This window comes from Oculina patagonica, chromosome 9 (assembly GCF_052425735.1).
Source record: "Oculina patagonica isolate OP01 chromosome 9, crgOcupat, whole genome shotgun sequence".
NCBI lineage: Eukaryota > Metazoa > Cnidaria > Anthozoa > Scleractinia > Oculinidae > Oculina > Oculina patagonica.
In genome coordinates, this window is record NC_135766.1 from 183767 (window position 1) to 199774 (window position 16008).

The following is a 16008-nucleotide window of genomic DNA, read 5'->3' on the forward strand; positions in this document are numbered from 1 at the left end:
AAAAATCCGTTTAAAATGAATAATTATACCATTTTTTAGATATTCGAAAATCCTAGGAAAGGCAGGCAAGCAAAAAAATTTACAATGAATGTTCCGAAAATTCTAGATCTCAAATCGTCTTTCGAACAGATATTTTAACGAAATATTCAGTTGGGTGCCCCTGATCGATGACATTATAAAATCCTTGTAGTAAACTCTCGGAGTACAGTTGTTCCGTATTAATTGCAAGTAGGGCAAAAGAAATTGGTACGAGCCAGCATAAATATTATATTATATAAATATTATCGCTATCGACAACATTCATCTTTTATGAGTAAATTTCGTCACTAGAGAGAACATGCTACGCCCTGGGACAGGTCTCTAGAATTTCCCGAAAAGTTTCCGCACACGGAAAGCCATAGCAAAATTCAATCCCTTATGATTACAGAGTTAATTTATTCACGTTGTTTTTAATATGACGAGAAGCATCTTTCATACACAAGTTTCTGGCCTATACTCTACTTTATTTTTAAGATACAGATATTGAAAGATAACATTACGGCGCGGAAAGTTTCCGGGGGTTTCGAGAAACAGTCCCCAGGAGCTTACTCATTTTAATACTAAGGTAGCTGCAATCGGTGTTGTCCTTCAAGTGACATTTTCGTTTGTTTGTTATCCACTGTTCGTGGCATATGGATTGCTACATCACACATAGTGTTTGGTTTGTTTTTTTCTTGCCTACAAACCTTGGAGTAAATGTTTTCTTTACAAATGTTCGAAAACCCTTAATTTGCACCATGTATATTATTACGTCTATAACACTATTTGAATATACAACTAGCGCGCTTCCTGCGCGTATGACAAAATCACTCTAAAAATCAAGCGTAATCTGAGTTGCCATGTTGTAGATAACTTGAGCAAAATAAAACAAATAAGGAAGAACAAAAGAAAATGTAAGAGTAATTATGATGGACGTACCGCGGATAATAGCGGTTTTATACATCATGTTTAACGAGTTGTCTCGCGGAATATCCACTTTTCTTTTTCTCAGCCTTGTCCATAAAGTTATTATAAGGGAAACATTAATTCTTATTATAATACAACCAGGTATAACGTATTGAATAATTATATAACTTACAAACATAACTCTAAAGGAAAGATACTGGTTATCGTACTTGCAAACTACAGTGTAATGGGTACCGTTCAAATCGAATCGCACCCCTCTATAGGTTGCGGCTGGAAATAACACAACGAAAAAACCTGCTAACCATGCAAAAATTACAATCTTTTTCACAGTAGAATGTCTTAAAGTGCGCGGAACTTTACGTGTCGCATAATACCTCTCAAGGCTGATGAATAACAAGTTGTTCATAGTAACAGAAGGGAACAAGATATTTAAATAACGAACTATTCTACAACCCCAACCACGATTAAAAACATCAAAGTACAACTGACAGCATATTGGTGGAATGCAAGTAACAACACTAAGAACATCGGAGATTGCTAGACTCCTTATGTAAACGTGGAAGTTCTTTTCGAAGGCAGAGGTTTTCATGAAATACGGTTTCCTTTTCTTCGTCTTTACGAAACAGAGAACGAGAATGTTTCCCACAAATCCTAGTATGCCTACTGACACCAGCAGTAGTAACAATGGAAGTCTGGAAGAAGACTGCAGTGGACTATAGACGAAGACTTTGCTTGCCATTCCTGTTCTATTTGCAGCTATTGAGCAGTTGGTGGCAGGAAGGATTTGCGACAGCTTCATATTTTGCCGATGGTGCATCTGCCCTAACAAAAACAGAACACCATTTGTAAACAAGTCGTATCGACTAAGGTGGATAGTGAAGAAGATTAGCTAAGATAAAAAAGGTTTTGAAGCAAGAACGAATAGATGGTGGCTTCCTTAGAGGGCTGTCCAAAACATTTTTTTTTTCTTTTTTCAAGACGGAATTTGTGGAAAATCACATTACTGAAGTACTTACGTATAAGATAGCTTGAACTTTGTACTTCGAAGATTGTTGTAATCTGAGGACAATTCACGGAAATAACCTTTCCACGGTTAACAATAAATCACTTTGCTATTAACTGAAACAGAAAAAAGATGAGAGACATGCGAACTGTGGTCTTGTTTTTTTTTTTGTTTGAGAAACTGCATATTTGCTGCGAATTTCTTATCTTTCATAACTCAACATTTCCACACATCGTTAACGACTTATCCATACATTACACAATAACTTGTGAAAGTACATGAACAATTCTAAAGACTACTTCTTTCGTTTAATATTTCCAATAAAACAAAGCGATTTTCCACGTTGCTCCGAAAATCCTAAATCAAATTTACATTCAAAACTATACAAACAATGTTTATAAGATGCTTTTTTCTTCTTTTGCTATAAAACATGGGTTATATTTGTTTGGGTGTGTACCATTCTTGCTTCAGTAACAGTTGTTTTATAAAGTGCTGAGCCAGGAATTCATGTATTACAACTCCTCTTTTGACCTTCGTGCAGTTTAACATGTACCAGTTATCCAAGCTGCAAGCTGTGCGAGCTAAAGCCAACCTGTTATATGTGACCTGAATATATACCAGAGAAATAAGATTAAAAGAAGACGTTTCTTGATTATCGACGTTAGGTTTGTCACTTTGCTCTTTTCTTCGATGCCATGAAACTTACAAAAACATACTTAGCCTGACTTTGCAGCTAAGTGCAAAATGATAGCGCCGTCTTCGCCTAACTTAACACCCTTTTACAAGACGAAACGAACTGACAACCAGAGTTTAGTTGCCCTTCATATCACGACAATTTAACCATATTTTTCTTGCATTACGATTGCGGCAAAGACGCGAGTCTCATCTTTTTTTTGCTCTCGACCGTTCTCATCGTGGTAATCTTCCCTGTTGTGTATTTTTTACAACTAAGGGTCATTTTAACGGTGAAATATTTATTTCTGTCATACATTTACCTCTTTGACGATCTTTTAACGTTAGTTGAACAGCATCTGCTCCTTAACCAGTTAATTTAAGGGACTTACTCTGATTCGATACTACCCCCTTTGCCAAAAAGGCCAATCCAAAACTAAAACTTTTTTTTTCAGAATGTTAGCGTTGGCCCAACGCTAACATTCTGAAATTGGTCTGAATGAGAAATTTTGTAAAACGAGTTTCTTGAAGGTCAGCACTTGAAATACCCCAGAAGCCGTTTTGTTATGACGCACGAGAGTCAATAAAGCTGATTTGGAGCTTCATGCGAGAGTAAGATTCACAGCAAAATTTTAAATAAACCAAAGTTTAAGTGCCATGATATAAAACATGGACTTTAAGTGTATACAGCTGTGTTGTTTCGGGCCATTTAACGCAGTGTGAACCAGAGTGGTTTGAGTTAAAGGCTTTTTAACGCAGCGTGAATTACAGAGTCATGTGGTTTTGGGTTCTATTCTGCCGTGTAAAGCAAAGTTGTGTCGATTTTGAACATTAAACCTACTGTGGAGCTCACAGTTCTGGTGGTGCTTAATGCAGCGCGAAGTACACACTACTAGCCTGGACAACCTCCTTGCAGTTTGCATAGTTTTTGTTCTTTTGTAGTACAAGGCATGCCTGGAAGCTAGCTATCTCAGCTGAAGCTAAGTACATGACCACTGCAAACAACGTTTTGATAAACATCCATAGGTTTTAGTCTAAATTTCGGAGACGGACATTTTTGCTTGATGGGACTGCTTTTAAAGCGTTTAAAGACAGCTCGGATTAAAACCGTTGATGTATGCAAGACAAGGGAAACCTTGGTATTTGTTTTGTGGGTCGGCACATTTGAAAAACATGGAAACTAGTTCTTCTCGTAATGGACTGTTTGTGCGGGTAACTTCTTTTTATAGGATGTTGGAGATAACAGTTCTGTGAGAATTGGACTTGAAGCTGAAGTGCATAGTTGTAAAAGTTGAACTCTGTTTGTTAATATAGTGGTAAAATAGCGGAGCTCCCACGGCGCCGAAGGCGCCGCGTGCGGAGCATCCATACGCAGGCAAATGGTATCCTATCGAACCGAGAAATTTTGGTTGTCGCTACGTACGTAGGTACGCACGGAAGGCCTGGGGACGAGATTGCCCGTCCGTGGCTAAAGAAAAGTAAGGAAATACAAATAGCAAATAAAGCTCGCAAGGCAAGACAAAATGTACACAAGGGGTAAAATTACACAGCGATACTACACAGCAAAATATCTAAGAGGTTTATTATCCAACTTGTCTTATATTGTTAGTCTTAATTCATGTGTGAGTGTATCGAAGCCTTTACACCAAAAAAATGGCTCTCGCTCGATCGCTACACGATTAACTTCAATTTATTGGTCTCTGATCAGCATTATTCATAACCAGTAAAACGAGCAATTGAAGTTATCTTCTATCGACTGGATGATGTGGACGTTTCAGTTTGATCTAAACGAAGTTATATTATGAAAATTAACGCGGAAAAATTTGCAGCGCGGTGTTCACTGTGTAGGCTGAATGAAACCGCAAGCATTTTACTGAAATATTTTTCTTCGCACTATGTCCTCAAATGTCATCTTTATCCCGTGAAATTGTGTAAAACGAAAAAGGTTTACGAGGAGGGCCGAAATAATTGCGAATTACATTCCTTTTGCAAGTCTAGTTTGCTTTTTTCTGTTGTTTGCGGTTGAATCTACGGCTGTCAACATCTAGAGTACAATAACTTTAGCGAATGATGGTTTTATAACGGAGCTAACCACTGCATGGACCACGTCCTCTAAAGAACAGAACAGGACTCTGATGCAAGGTAACAATCTCTATTGAATTGCTGAACCTGATTTTATGACCAGACAATTTCATGTTGTTTTTACTTTCTGAGCGCAGTTTCGATAGATTCTGTGTCGGCAAGGTTTAAATCAATAAATACTTTGCCGCTTTCAGTCGCTTTAATATGTAGTACATTTAAGCTTATGCTCACATGTCAGTTCATTTTTTGGTGTTTGTTGATGTCTTTTGCTTTTTCTGTTTTTGTTGTTGTTGTTTTTTTTTTGTTGTTGGTTTTATTTTGCTATGGATGTGCTGATTATCTATTGCCGTAAGTTGATTTCCTTTGGCCGTATAAAGTCGAATTATAATCCGTCGCCGTGTGGCCTTGCCGTGATGAGAGTTTATTATTTTCTTATTGCTGTGAGTTTATTCCGAGTTTCAGCTGTAAATTTTCTCGACATAAGAAATTCATACAGTAAAAGTGACGTTTTTAAAAGTGTTGAACGACGACAATGCACTCAACAAAATTAATTTATCTAAACTAAACTTGTTCTGAGAATCATTTTTACCCGATCTAGTTCTAGCGTATAGCGGCGTGAATACAAACTGACTGGTATTTTTTTAAGGAGTTCAAATATTTTTTTTTGTCTTTTGTAAAGCTCACTTTTACACTGTATACCTGTAATTTATTTTTTTTAAAAACTGTGCACACGGTAAGAAATAAAAAAATGACCACCGATTCTATCCCAGATATTAAAGTTTTAAATTTGCGTACGTGAGGAACCCAATTGAGTGCACCGATGTTAAACAAATACAAGCAAGAAAAGTGAGACGGAAATATCTGTCACAGAAATATATTGACTTCTCTGGCCGTGAGTTGTTCTGCCTCGAGATTATCATTTTTGTTGTACCGTAAGACATTCATTTTAACCATGATCGATTTATAAATTTGTCCTGCACCGGCCTATCAATGGCAGAATGGAAACATTTTTAACTCCAGTAAAAAATAAAAAAATGGGGAGCTCCGCTTTTAGGCTTGCCTAAATCTATATATTAGTAATAATACAATAGTATTTCATTAATGAATTGTTAACTTTACAGCACTTATGTTCCACCTTATAATGTAACGAAAGATTGTTATTATACGTTAGCAATTCTGGCTGCATGAAACATACAGTAGAATGATGTCACTTTATCGGCGAAATATCGATAACGTTATTGGATTATTGTGGCCATCTCTCACAATGCAGTTCACTCCGTAGAATTTGCTAGTAGGGCCAATGAGATTGGTAATACCGAGTGTCAAAAAGTAGCTTTGCCTGAGTAGATTTCTTCACTAGTTTGAAAATGCGACGTCCTGGGGCTAACTTGTAATTGGACTGACAAGTCTAGCTACAATTAGTATTGGAATTTAAGAGACATGTTTTGTCTGTTTGGTTTACCGCATTTTTTCGATTAAGCGCCCACCTCGAATAAGACCTCGAATAAGCGCCTACCTTGTAGGTAGGAATACTAGTTATCCTTTGGTGTATTTGATTCTTTTTTTTTTTTTTTGTTTGGTTTAAATTTGTTTTTAAAAGTTAATAGCGCCCAGCCACGAATAAGCGCCCACGCCACCACCTAAAAAAAATGACATGCGCGAGAGGAGTAAAATGAGAGGTGTGAGATTGAGTAAGGACTACCGAGAGACTACCCGAAGACCAAGCGTTCTCGATAATTTACAGAAACCTTCAAGGGTCAGTAAAACTTCGGCTTTTGGACATCTTCACGTTCTATTCTTACTTGCTTATTTATTGCAAAATAAGCGTACTTCTTGCTAAAAATGGTAAAAATTTAATAAGCGCCCAGCCTCGAATTAGCGCCCACCCCGAATAAGCACCCACTCTCAAGGTCCAAAAATTTAATCAGCGTCCAGAGCGCTTAAACGAATTAATACGGTAGATGGTTCGTGGTACTTGAATTGCGGCAAACCTCTACCGTTTATTTTTTATTCTGTCCAACAAACCTGTAAGTTAATATCTGCTTTACAAAGGTGCGAAAACCTTTCATTTGCACCATATATATCATTACGTTAATAACACTGTTTGAATATACTAGTAGCACGCTCGCTGCGCGTAAGACAGAATCACTTTCATAATCAAAAGTTACCCTGAGTTGCCATGCTGTAGATTACATGAGCAAAGTAAAATACATAGGGAAGAACAAATGCAAAGGTAAGAGTAACGATGAGGGACGTACCGCGGATAATAGCGATTCTGTACATCTTGTTTAAGGAGTTGTCTCGTTGAATGTCGACTTTTCTTCTTCCCAGCCTTGCCCATAAAGTTATTATCAGAGAAACATTAATTCTAATTATAATAAAACCAGGTATAATGTATTGAATAATTATATAACTTACAAACATTACTCTGAATGGAAGATACTGGTTATCGTATTTGCAAACCACAGTGTAATGCGTATCGTTAAAATCGAATCTCACGTCTCAATATGTTGCGGCTGGAAATAACACAGCGAAAAAACCTGCTAACCATGCAAATATGACAATCTTTTTCACAGTAGAATAGCTTAAAGTGCGCGGAACTTTACGTGTCGAATAATACCTCTCAAGGCTGATGAATAACAAGTTGTTCATTGTAACAGAGGGTAACAAGATAGAAGAAGAAGAAATATCTTTTATTATTGAAAAATTTTTACATTTGGCAGTCCTTAGAATGAATTATGTATAAAAAAATAAAAAAAATATATATTAAAAAAAAAAAAAAAAATAAAAAAATTAAAAAAAAATAAAAAAAAAAAAAAAAAAAAAAAAAAAATAAAAAAAATATTATAAAAAATAATAAAAAAAAAAAAATTTTTTAAAGGCTTAAAAAGGGGGGTGGATATTTAAATACCGAACTATTCTACAGCCCCAACCACGATTAAAAACATCAAAATACAACTGAAAACATATTGGTGGAAGACAACAACATCACTAAGAACATCAGATATAGCTAGACTTCTAATGTAAATGTGAAAGTTCTTTTCGAAGGCGGAGGTTTTCGTGAGATACGGTTTCCTTTTCTTTGATTTTACAAAGCAGAGTACGAGAATGTTTCCCACAAATCCTACTATGCCTACTGATACTAGCAGTAGTAACAATGGAAGTCTGGTGGAAGACTGCATTGGTATATAGACGAAGACTTTGCTTGAAAGTCCTGTTCTATTTGTAGCTGCTGATAAGTTCGTAGTAGAGAGGTTGGACGGCAGCTCCATGCCTTCCATATGGTGCATCTGTCCTGACAGAAACTGCTAACGATAAAAATGAAGATCAATATCCATGGTCATGCACTTAGCCCCAAAATAGCAACTGTGTTAACTGAAACATAAAAGTAGAGATAAAGTATTCGTTTATTTTAAGTCCGATTTTGGGAAAAGGCGTGTCTGCTTTGAATTTATTTTCTGCCATAACCCGAGATTTCGACACATGCAACAATCACGACTTTTTCCAAATATATACGCAGTCTGAGAAGATACAATTCCATAGACTACATCTTTCGTGCAATGTTCCCACTTAAACAATGTGATTTCCTGGATAGGCGCTATAAAATTTTTTTTATTATTTTTTTTTTTTTTTTTTTTTTTTTTTTTTTTTTTTTATTATTATTATTATTTATTATTATTATTATTCCTCACGTTGACCGTTGTATAGAGACATTTTTAGCTTCACTTAGCAGCTTGGCTCTAGACGAAAAGAAGTGACGTACAGAGTTGAATGTCCTTTACATGTTCAATGTAACCTACAGTCCGACCTCCATTAAGCGGCCACACTCCATTAAGCGGCCACTATCCAAAGTCCCGATTTATTTGTCCCTAAACTGCTGTATTTGATACTTCGATTTAACGACCCCTTCCATTAAGCGGCCGCGGCCACCTTTTTGCTGTCGCAAGTGTGTTATTTATATGTTTTTTTACCTCCATTAAGCGGCCGGCAAATTATCTTTCCAAGCGAAATGGTGACAGATGATATTTATCGTCCGTGAAATATCTTGAGCTAAATTTTTTCACATACTAACTGTTGATGCAAGAAGGCTTAAGAAACTTGTCAACGATGTTTTGCATATTTTTATGTACATTATCAACCCGAAGAAATACTGTACATTTCAACTACGTGCCGTCTTCGGGGCCGTCTGTGTCAGAGCTATATGGGCTGAAAATGTACTTGATACTTTGTTACAATCGTGAATTTTGGATTTATTTTCACATATGTTCACTTTTTAAAAACATTTTGCTATATAGAGTCAATAAAACCATGTTTACTGCCATTCCTATCCAATTTATATTGTACCTCTATTAAGCGGCCAACCTCTATTAAGCGGCCATTTTTCAAAGTCCCGAGCTGAGGGTGGCCGGACTGTATTTTGTTTGCAAATGAAGCAATGAAGCTCATCTCTTTGTTGTTTGCTCTAAATCCCTCCCCCTGTAGTGATTTCCTCTGTCATATTTACTTTACAACTAAGAAGCATTTCACGGAGAAATATTCCTTTTTGTCATACATTTTACTCACCCTTGTATCTCTGTGACGATCTGTAAAAAATATATTTTAAGCTTTATCTGCTGTCCAACAGGTTCACTTTGCCAATACCCTTTCTCTGGCTCGAAAAGTATCCTTTGTGTCAAAAGAACCAAACCAAAACTAAAAAATACTGTTTTGTTTCTGAGGAAAACCAAACTTTTTTTCAGATTGTGAGGGTTCGAACAAACTGGAATAACTGTAAGAAATTTTGCAAAATGGCTTTCTTATAGTGCAGCTGGCTTGTGGTGACCATCGTACGAGACATAATATTGCACTTGAAATGTCGCGGCAATCGGCGTTTTGTTTTGACGCACGAAAATAGGGCTGATGTGCGATATGGAGTTTCGTGCAGGGGAAAGGTTAGCAGTAAAATTTTAAAAACAAAGTTAATATTACCATTTATTAAAAATAGTGACGTTTAACCAAAACCTAAGTACACAGTTGTGTTGGCTCGGGCTATGAACCCGGCGGAGTTGTGTGCGTTAGGGGCATTTAAACGCAGCGTGAATTGCAGAGTCGTATGGTTTCGGGCTCTTTTATGTCGATCTGGAGCACTTAACTCAGAACTTAATGCAGGGGAAAGCTTAATGCAGCGCGGAGTACACAGTTTGCTTATAGCCAACTTGTCTGCCTTGTGCCTGTTGAGTTTTTTTAGTGTTTCCCGTGGCTTTTTTTGGGAGCGGAGGTGTTCTTTTCTTTATCGAATTTCGGGCATAAAAACGCTAGTCCATTTCTATGACTTCTGGCTGCTGAAATATTAAATGTTTAGGTTTTAAATTTCAGGGAGAACAAAATTACGTGAACAAGCGCGGTTTAAAAAAAAAATTCTCAAAAAAATCGAAAATTTTCCAAACGCACAAATATATATTTTTTGCTTACCAATGTCAATAGGTTCAAATTTTCGAAGGTCAAATATAAACAAGTCTCGGCGAAATCGATTGGGTAGAAGTTGCTGCAGAGTTGACTCTCATTATACTTGTGTATTTTCTCCACTTGTTTAAACAAAGCTTGATGAGTAATGCAAAATCGAGCTTAATGCCAGCTAAATCATTGCGAAAAAAATGTAAAAAGATCGGAAAATTCTAGCAAAAAGAATGAGCAATAAAGCAGAGGATGTTTATGTTGAGTTAATTGTGAATTTTATTTTTTTTTTCTTTTAGATTACAAAAAATCTACCGATAATAATATGTAGATAGCATACAAACGGACCGGTTTTATCTACGTTCCGTGTGTGCAGTCTCGATGAAACTTGTGGAATACTTATCGTCTTCCATTTTTAAACGCTCTGGAGAGCCTTGTGTTTCAGTAAATTATCCAAGCTTGCCATATTCTCACGATTTTTTAGCACTTTGAAATGAATATGGCACCAGTTTTAAGAGCAAATATAATAACTCGGTCGTTTAGGATATGGACAGTCTTGTTACGAGTAATATAAGGTTTGGCAAACAATTTATTACTAAAAAAAATCAAGTTCGATTGTCAGAAAGTTTATAATTTTGTATTATTATAAACAGGTATTTTTTTAAGAAGGACCTTTCAAGCTGATAAATACCCGCGGGCCAACTTAATTAATTGGTTAACCTAACTGCATAGTAGCAAATGTATTTATATTCTCAATAAATTACTCCTTTGCCGTGTTTCTGAAGTTTTCGACTGTAGTATACTTCGAGAACAGGAACAATGTTCAACGCTTCCTGATGACGCCTTTTTAGCCGTTTTTCTTTTAAATGAAAGGAAACCATAAAGATCGTCAAAATTGGTCAGGCTCAAACAGCTAAAAATATTTCATCTAGAATATACCTAATGGTTTCTTTCTGTAGTGGCATTTATGTATGTTCTTGTCGGCTGTGATTATTTATTCAATTTAATTTGTTTGCTTGATTGAAACAGTCCGCCTTTCTTTCGTTTTCTAAAATGCAGAGTCACTTTCATCCGTTTCAGCATGTTTTTTATCGAGCTCTTTACACATGCAACTCCATAAAAAAAAAACATTCTAACGAAAAATGCATAGTAATAAGGTATTTTAAAACAAAAAAAAAAACATCCTCTTAAAACTTATTGGATAAGACGGTATATAATAAGCTTTGCAAAATTAATCACTTTAAAGCTTTGTTATGTACTAAAGGAGAAAGCTTTTAGACGACATGAATTAGCATTTGTTTTGTTGTAGAGAAACCCTAAACCCTACATACATTTATTTTATAATCAACCCTAAAGCTTTGCTAGGGCCAAAACAAACACAGATGTTTAGCGACTTGGATAACTGACAAACAAGGGTATGTGTTAAATTAATTGACCTAGACAAACTGTTTCTCTTATCTCTTCAGAGAACATATTTTAATTTTAAAAACTGTGTAACTATCGATGGCGTTATCGCTTAATGAATTAACCGAATATATAATTATCCTTGGATCTAACAGCAGGGAAGCATTTGACCAAACCGGCTCAAGCCGTTTTCGTGTTTGTTTTGTTTTGTGCTAAGTCATTTTTGTTGAAAGAGATGTTGATCTGGCCCATGAGTTAATTTTAACCATAATATTTGTTAACAGCAAGTGTGCGCAATACAGTAGTAAAGAAGGATATCAGGTTAGTAGACTTAAAAAATAATATATCCAAACCACTATTTACTGTATTCTGGATTAAGTTCAGCTTGTTAGAAACGCACGGAGAAAAACCTATGTCTCAGATATGTCAGTCTCCCAAGATACTCATCTCATTATTTCCCAGAACTTGAGCTTAGATATGTATCCCAATAGCACTGTAAAATTAATAACAAATATACGTAGTGAAAATAACAAAAGAAAAAAAAATAATTTTCAGGATCCATTTTTTTTTTCTCGTCGTACCGGCGACATAATCTATAGTGGGGTTTAAAGTTAATAACCACCTGTCACACTGTTGTGCAATTCGGAAAAGCTCGTTTATAAAATTGCGTAAGTAAAAACTAATGGTTTTTGCACTGAAATTAGGGAAAATTACACTTTTTGCCCTGTTTACGAGGTTTGCTTTTGTCGATTCTTATTTGATATTCTTCGCGAACAAAAATAAATTATTGCAGTTATAAATCCTGTACTGGAAAACAATTTCTTTCTTTTTATTTTGAAGCAGAATAATGAAAATATTTTGATGTTAGATAACCAATCAGCTATGGAAGCCAACAAAGTCAAATTCATCATAACAGTGTGGATCTGTCACATTCTTTGGGTTTGTCAAGTACTTTCAGCCGCTTTCCACAGTGATCCTTGCGGAAGCGTTCAACCGTTCTATGGCATGATGCTAAAGGGACATGTCTTTCAGTCGATGAAAACCTCAAACTCCCTACAATGTTTGATGACGTGCGACAATAACTTCATTTGTCAAAGCTTCAATTACGTCGTAACTAAAGAGATCTGCGAGTTAAACAATCGCACTAGTGAGGCTGCACCTGAAGATCTCGTCCCGGACAAAGATGGATTTTATATGAAACGGTTCATCAAAAGAGGTAGAACTGTTGTTGTTTTTAGGAAATTAAAAGCATTTTGCCTGTGTCTGTGAATATTGGAAAATCTTTCAAAAATCATTGATTCAAAAAGATTGTATAATACACAAAATCTTGCCTTGACAGAAGGTGGCCTGATTCTGTGGATGTTGTAAAATTATTCAAATTAATCATTGACTCAACAAGCTGTAAAATACAAGATGAAAAATATTAGAAAATCTTAACGTTAGCGGTGTAAACGTCCCTGCCAGAAAATGGTTTCATGGTTTCATGGTTTTTACATGGTTTCATGCAATAAGTGCAAATTGAGTCAATTTCATTTTTTATTACGAACTCAGAAGCAAACAATAGAAGTTTAAGACGATTATACAAAGTTTAGCAGGATTACAAGTAACTCTAGTTACGGTCTTCTTTCCAGTACGTCTTGGTTCAATTTCTGAATTACCTGCGAAATCCTGCAAGGAAATCAAGTCAAGTGAAGGAGAAGATATGATTAGCGGTTACTACTGGCTTTTGTTCGTAAGGCTCGAAGAGGTCGTCCAGGCGTTCTGTGATATGCTGTCAGAAGGTAAATATTGTCTTTAGAAGTAAATACAGAATTTGAACGGTGTAGGCTGGAGCTGCATAGATCCCTCGCTGCATAGGACAGACCCAAGGGAGCATGATAAAAAAAACCCGTAAAGCAATTATAAAAATGGGAAATGGGGAATGTTTTTGTTTTTGTTTTTATAAACCACCTGTATTCAACAAACAATGATTTCTATTTGTTGCACTATTTACTAGACTTGGACGAGTGCAGTGCTTCTAAACCTGTTTGTCATGTTAAGGCCCAGTGTCAAAACAATATTGGTTCATACAACTGCTCCTGTAATGATGGCTACGTGGGAGATGGTTTAACAAGCTGCGAGCCGGAAGGTTGGTGTCTTTTTTTAGAGCCAAGCACTACTTAGAACGTGGCGTAGCTTGTTACATGTCCTGTTTCCCACGTCTTCACTTAATGGTTAGGCATTCTAGTCTTCTCGGAAAAGGACGATAAACCGTAGGTTCCCAAATACCGTGTACTTAGGGAACGTTTTAGAACCCACACACTATTCGCAATGAGTAGGGCAGAAAGGTCCCGGTGTTGTGGTATTTGTGTGTTGTTAATTATAGAACAGTATGTGTACAGCGAATTAGAACATATGCATATGGAATCGAAAATGCGTTATATAAATGCTCTATTATTATCATTTCCATTATGTGACACCTTACGGTACGTCGTGATAACTTAGCTTAACAGCAGTTTCATCGTTCGTACCGAGTAAACTAGCTTGCTTCTTCACACTTTTATTATTTTCAATGATATGTTTGCGAGCTGTTAAAAATACAGCTGAAGACTCATACCTCAGAAGCTCTCTTTGCCAGTTATGTCCAGGATTGAACGCAAGTATTGTTTAATGAGTACTTCATGTTGGACTGTGTTATTTGACATTTTCATATTACTTCATATTTGAGAGATTTTGGTGTGTTTTGATGCACTTTTATTAATGAGGACACTTTGTGATGCCTGTCATGAGGAAAGTGCATCACATTAGCGTTCAATACTGGACATATATACTCTTTGCAGTCGTTATTTACGCCTTCGTTGCACTGACACGAAGCTCCCTTTATGCTCACACATCCCTCCAATTCTGCACTTGACCAGAAAAACAAAGTCAATATATTATGTTGACCAAATAATAAAACTACTGCACAGTTTCTTTCGAAATTGAGGTAACCAGTCTCAGTCGTTTATTAATCAGGGGCACCCAACGAGAATTTTTTTCTATAGGCGTCGAAACACCGTTTTAAAGCCTTATTTTTAAACGCTAAGAAAAGTTTTTATTTTCGGATACGCTTGCTGAACTTTAAAACTTCAGAAAGTTTTATGGAACAAAATATTATTACCCGAATATACGAGCTGCTGTTGGTTCTCGAAAATCGTAGCTGGCCTTTTTTCGTGCCTAAAATGACATTTTTCTCTCTCCGAAAACAGCTGGCATTACTTTCCTCATATCAAAAAAGTTTGAGCTGTATCGGGGAGGTGTACAAATCTCCAGTTTTTCATCACACATTATTCCGAAAATCGCAGGCGATCATAGGTCTTCCGAACAGATATTCACCGAAACGTGCCCTTGATTTATCTAAAATGATCCATTTAATTTCATCTTTACGCCCTCATCATATGCATGTATGGTTTATTGTATAGTTTGTTTATTCCCTAACTAGAATGCCATAATTATCAAAGCCTCACAAGTGGGGACAGAAAAAACACTTATGGCGGAGGACTTGCGACTTGTGACTACTCACTTGCACCCGGATGGTATCGATTTCAAGGAGCTGCAGGGTCAACAATGGCCACCACTTGCGTTGCTACAGGGCGCTGTGGGACCCATGCCCCTGGTTGGTTGAACGGTGCTCATCCTACAGTTGAAGAGGAACAGGCCACGAGGCAGGTCTGTTTCCACTATTACTCCAACTGTTGTGTATGGTCCATCAACGTCTACGTGCGAAACTGCGGTGGTTACTTCGTTTACTACATCAATCGAACGCCTCCGGAGCACAATTGTGAGCTGCGCTACTGCGGCGCTGATTGAAACGCTTATAGAAAAATAAGGCAGTAATAAATCTGGAAACAATCTTCAACTAAATCTTGTAAAAACTAAAATCTTAATTGGAGATGTTCTTTATTACTAAAGTATCAGAAAAAAAAAGCTGTAAAGTCACGTCAGATATTGTTCTGGTGCTGTGGTAAGACGAAACGTCTTTACTTTTAGATTTTACTAACCTACGATAAACATTGTCTGTTTTACAGACACCAATAACTTAGTTGTTTAGACGGGGTCCACCTTAAAGAGAGTCGAGGTAACGTGACACCATTAATTCTGAGATAATAAAGCTAACGGCTATGCACAGAATTCAAACACACGTCTACCTACATTAAAATTACAACTAGTTTTAACCACTATAAAGGATTTGTTTTTTGTCTCTCGCCGACCAACAATTCGAAGCCGCGCCCAATCCTACACTAAATCAAATAGTGGCTAGATACACATCCAAAACCTTTCGGTGGGGCACGTTTCGATTTTGTGATGCCATTTTAGTGTCACTTTAAAATTGCGACATCGAATCTGTTCTACTACCAAAACTGCATTTCGTCATCTCGGGTCCAACCCCGAACCTCTGGCATGCTGACTTTCCAAATCCTCTTAGCACTTCACCACTATTTTGAACCGCA

At 36.6% G+C, this 16008-nt stretch overlaps 1 protein-coding gene and 2 pseudogenes across 3 annotated transcripts; 1 reads left to right on the forward strand and 2 right to left on the reverse strand.

Moving 5' to 3' along the window:
- Positions 1 to 565: 565 nt before the first annotated feature.
- On the reverse strand, positions 566 to 3034 carry LOC144665300 (galanin receptor 2a-like; annotated as a pseudogene). The gene is made up of 3 exons (XR_013572911.1): positions 2944 to 3034; positions 1962 to 2064; positions 566 to 1762 (listed from the first exon to the last, which is right to left on the reverse strand). The product of XR_013572911.1 is annotated as a galanin receptor 2a-like (transcript).
- Positions 3035 to 6702: 3668 nt separating this feature from the next.
- Positions 6703 to 8204, reverse strand: LOC144666699 (adenosine receptor A3-like; annotated as a pseudogene).
- Positions 8205 to 11785: 3581 nt separating this feature from the next.
- On the forward strand, positions 11786 to 15747 carry LOC144665310 (uncharacterized). 2 transcript variants are annotated; one of them, XM_078526540.1, is made up of 5 exons: positions 11786 to 11860; positions 12408 to 12755; positions 13171 to 13320; positions 13536 to 13667; positions 15000 to 15747. In XM_078526540.1, the coding sequence occupies exons 2-5, from the start codon at positions 12422 to 12424 to the stop codon at positions 15365 to 15367; spliced, it is 984 nt and encodes a 327-aa protein (XP_078382666.1). In that variant the 5' UTR covers positions 11786 to 11860; positions 12408 to 12421; the 3' UTR covers positions 15368 to 15747. The 2 variants fall into 2 exon arrangements, with proteins under 2 accessions (XP_078382666.1, XP_078382665.1); XM_078526539.1 differs by lacking the exon at positions 11786 to 11860 and having other exon boundaries at positions 12340 to 12755.
- Positions 15748 to 16008: the final 261 nt, after the last annotated feature.

Bases quoted from the DNA above. Each gene is read 5' to 3' on its own strand.
- LOC144665310 (XM_078526539.1), top strand. From the start codon at position 12,401: ATGTTAGATAACCAATCAGCTATGGAAGCCAACAAAGTCAAATTCATC. The intron at 13,321-13,535 runs GTAAATATTGTC...ACTATTTACTAG, and splicing joins CTGTGATATGCTGTCAGAAG to ACTTGGACGAGTGCAGTGCT. The intron at 13,668-14,999 runs GTTGGTGTCTTT...TTCCCTAACTAG, and splicing joins AACAAGCTGCGAGCCGGAAG to AATGCCATAATTATCAAAGC.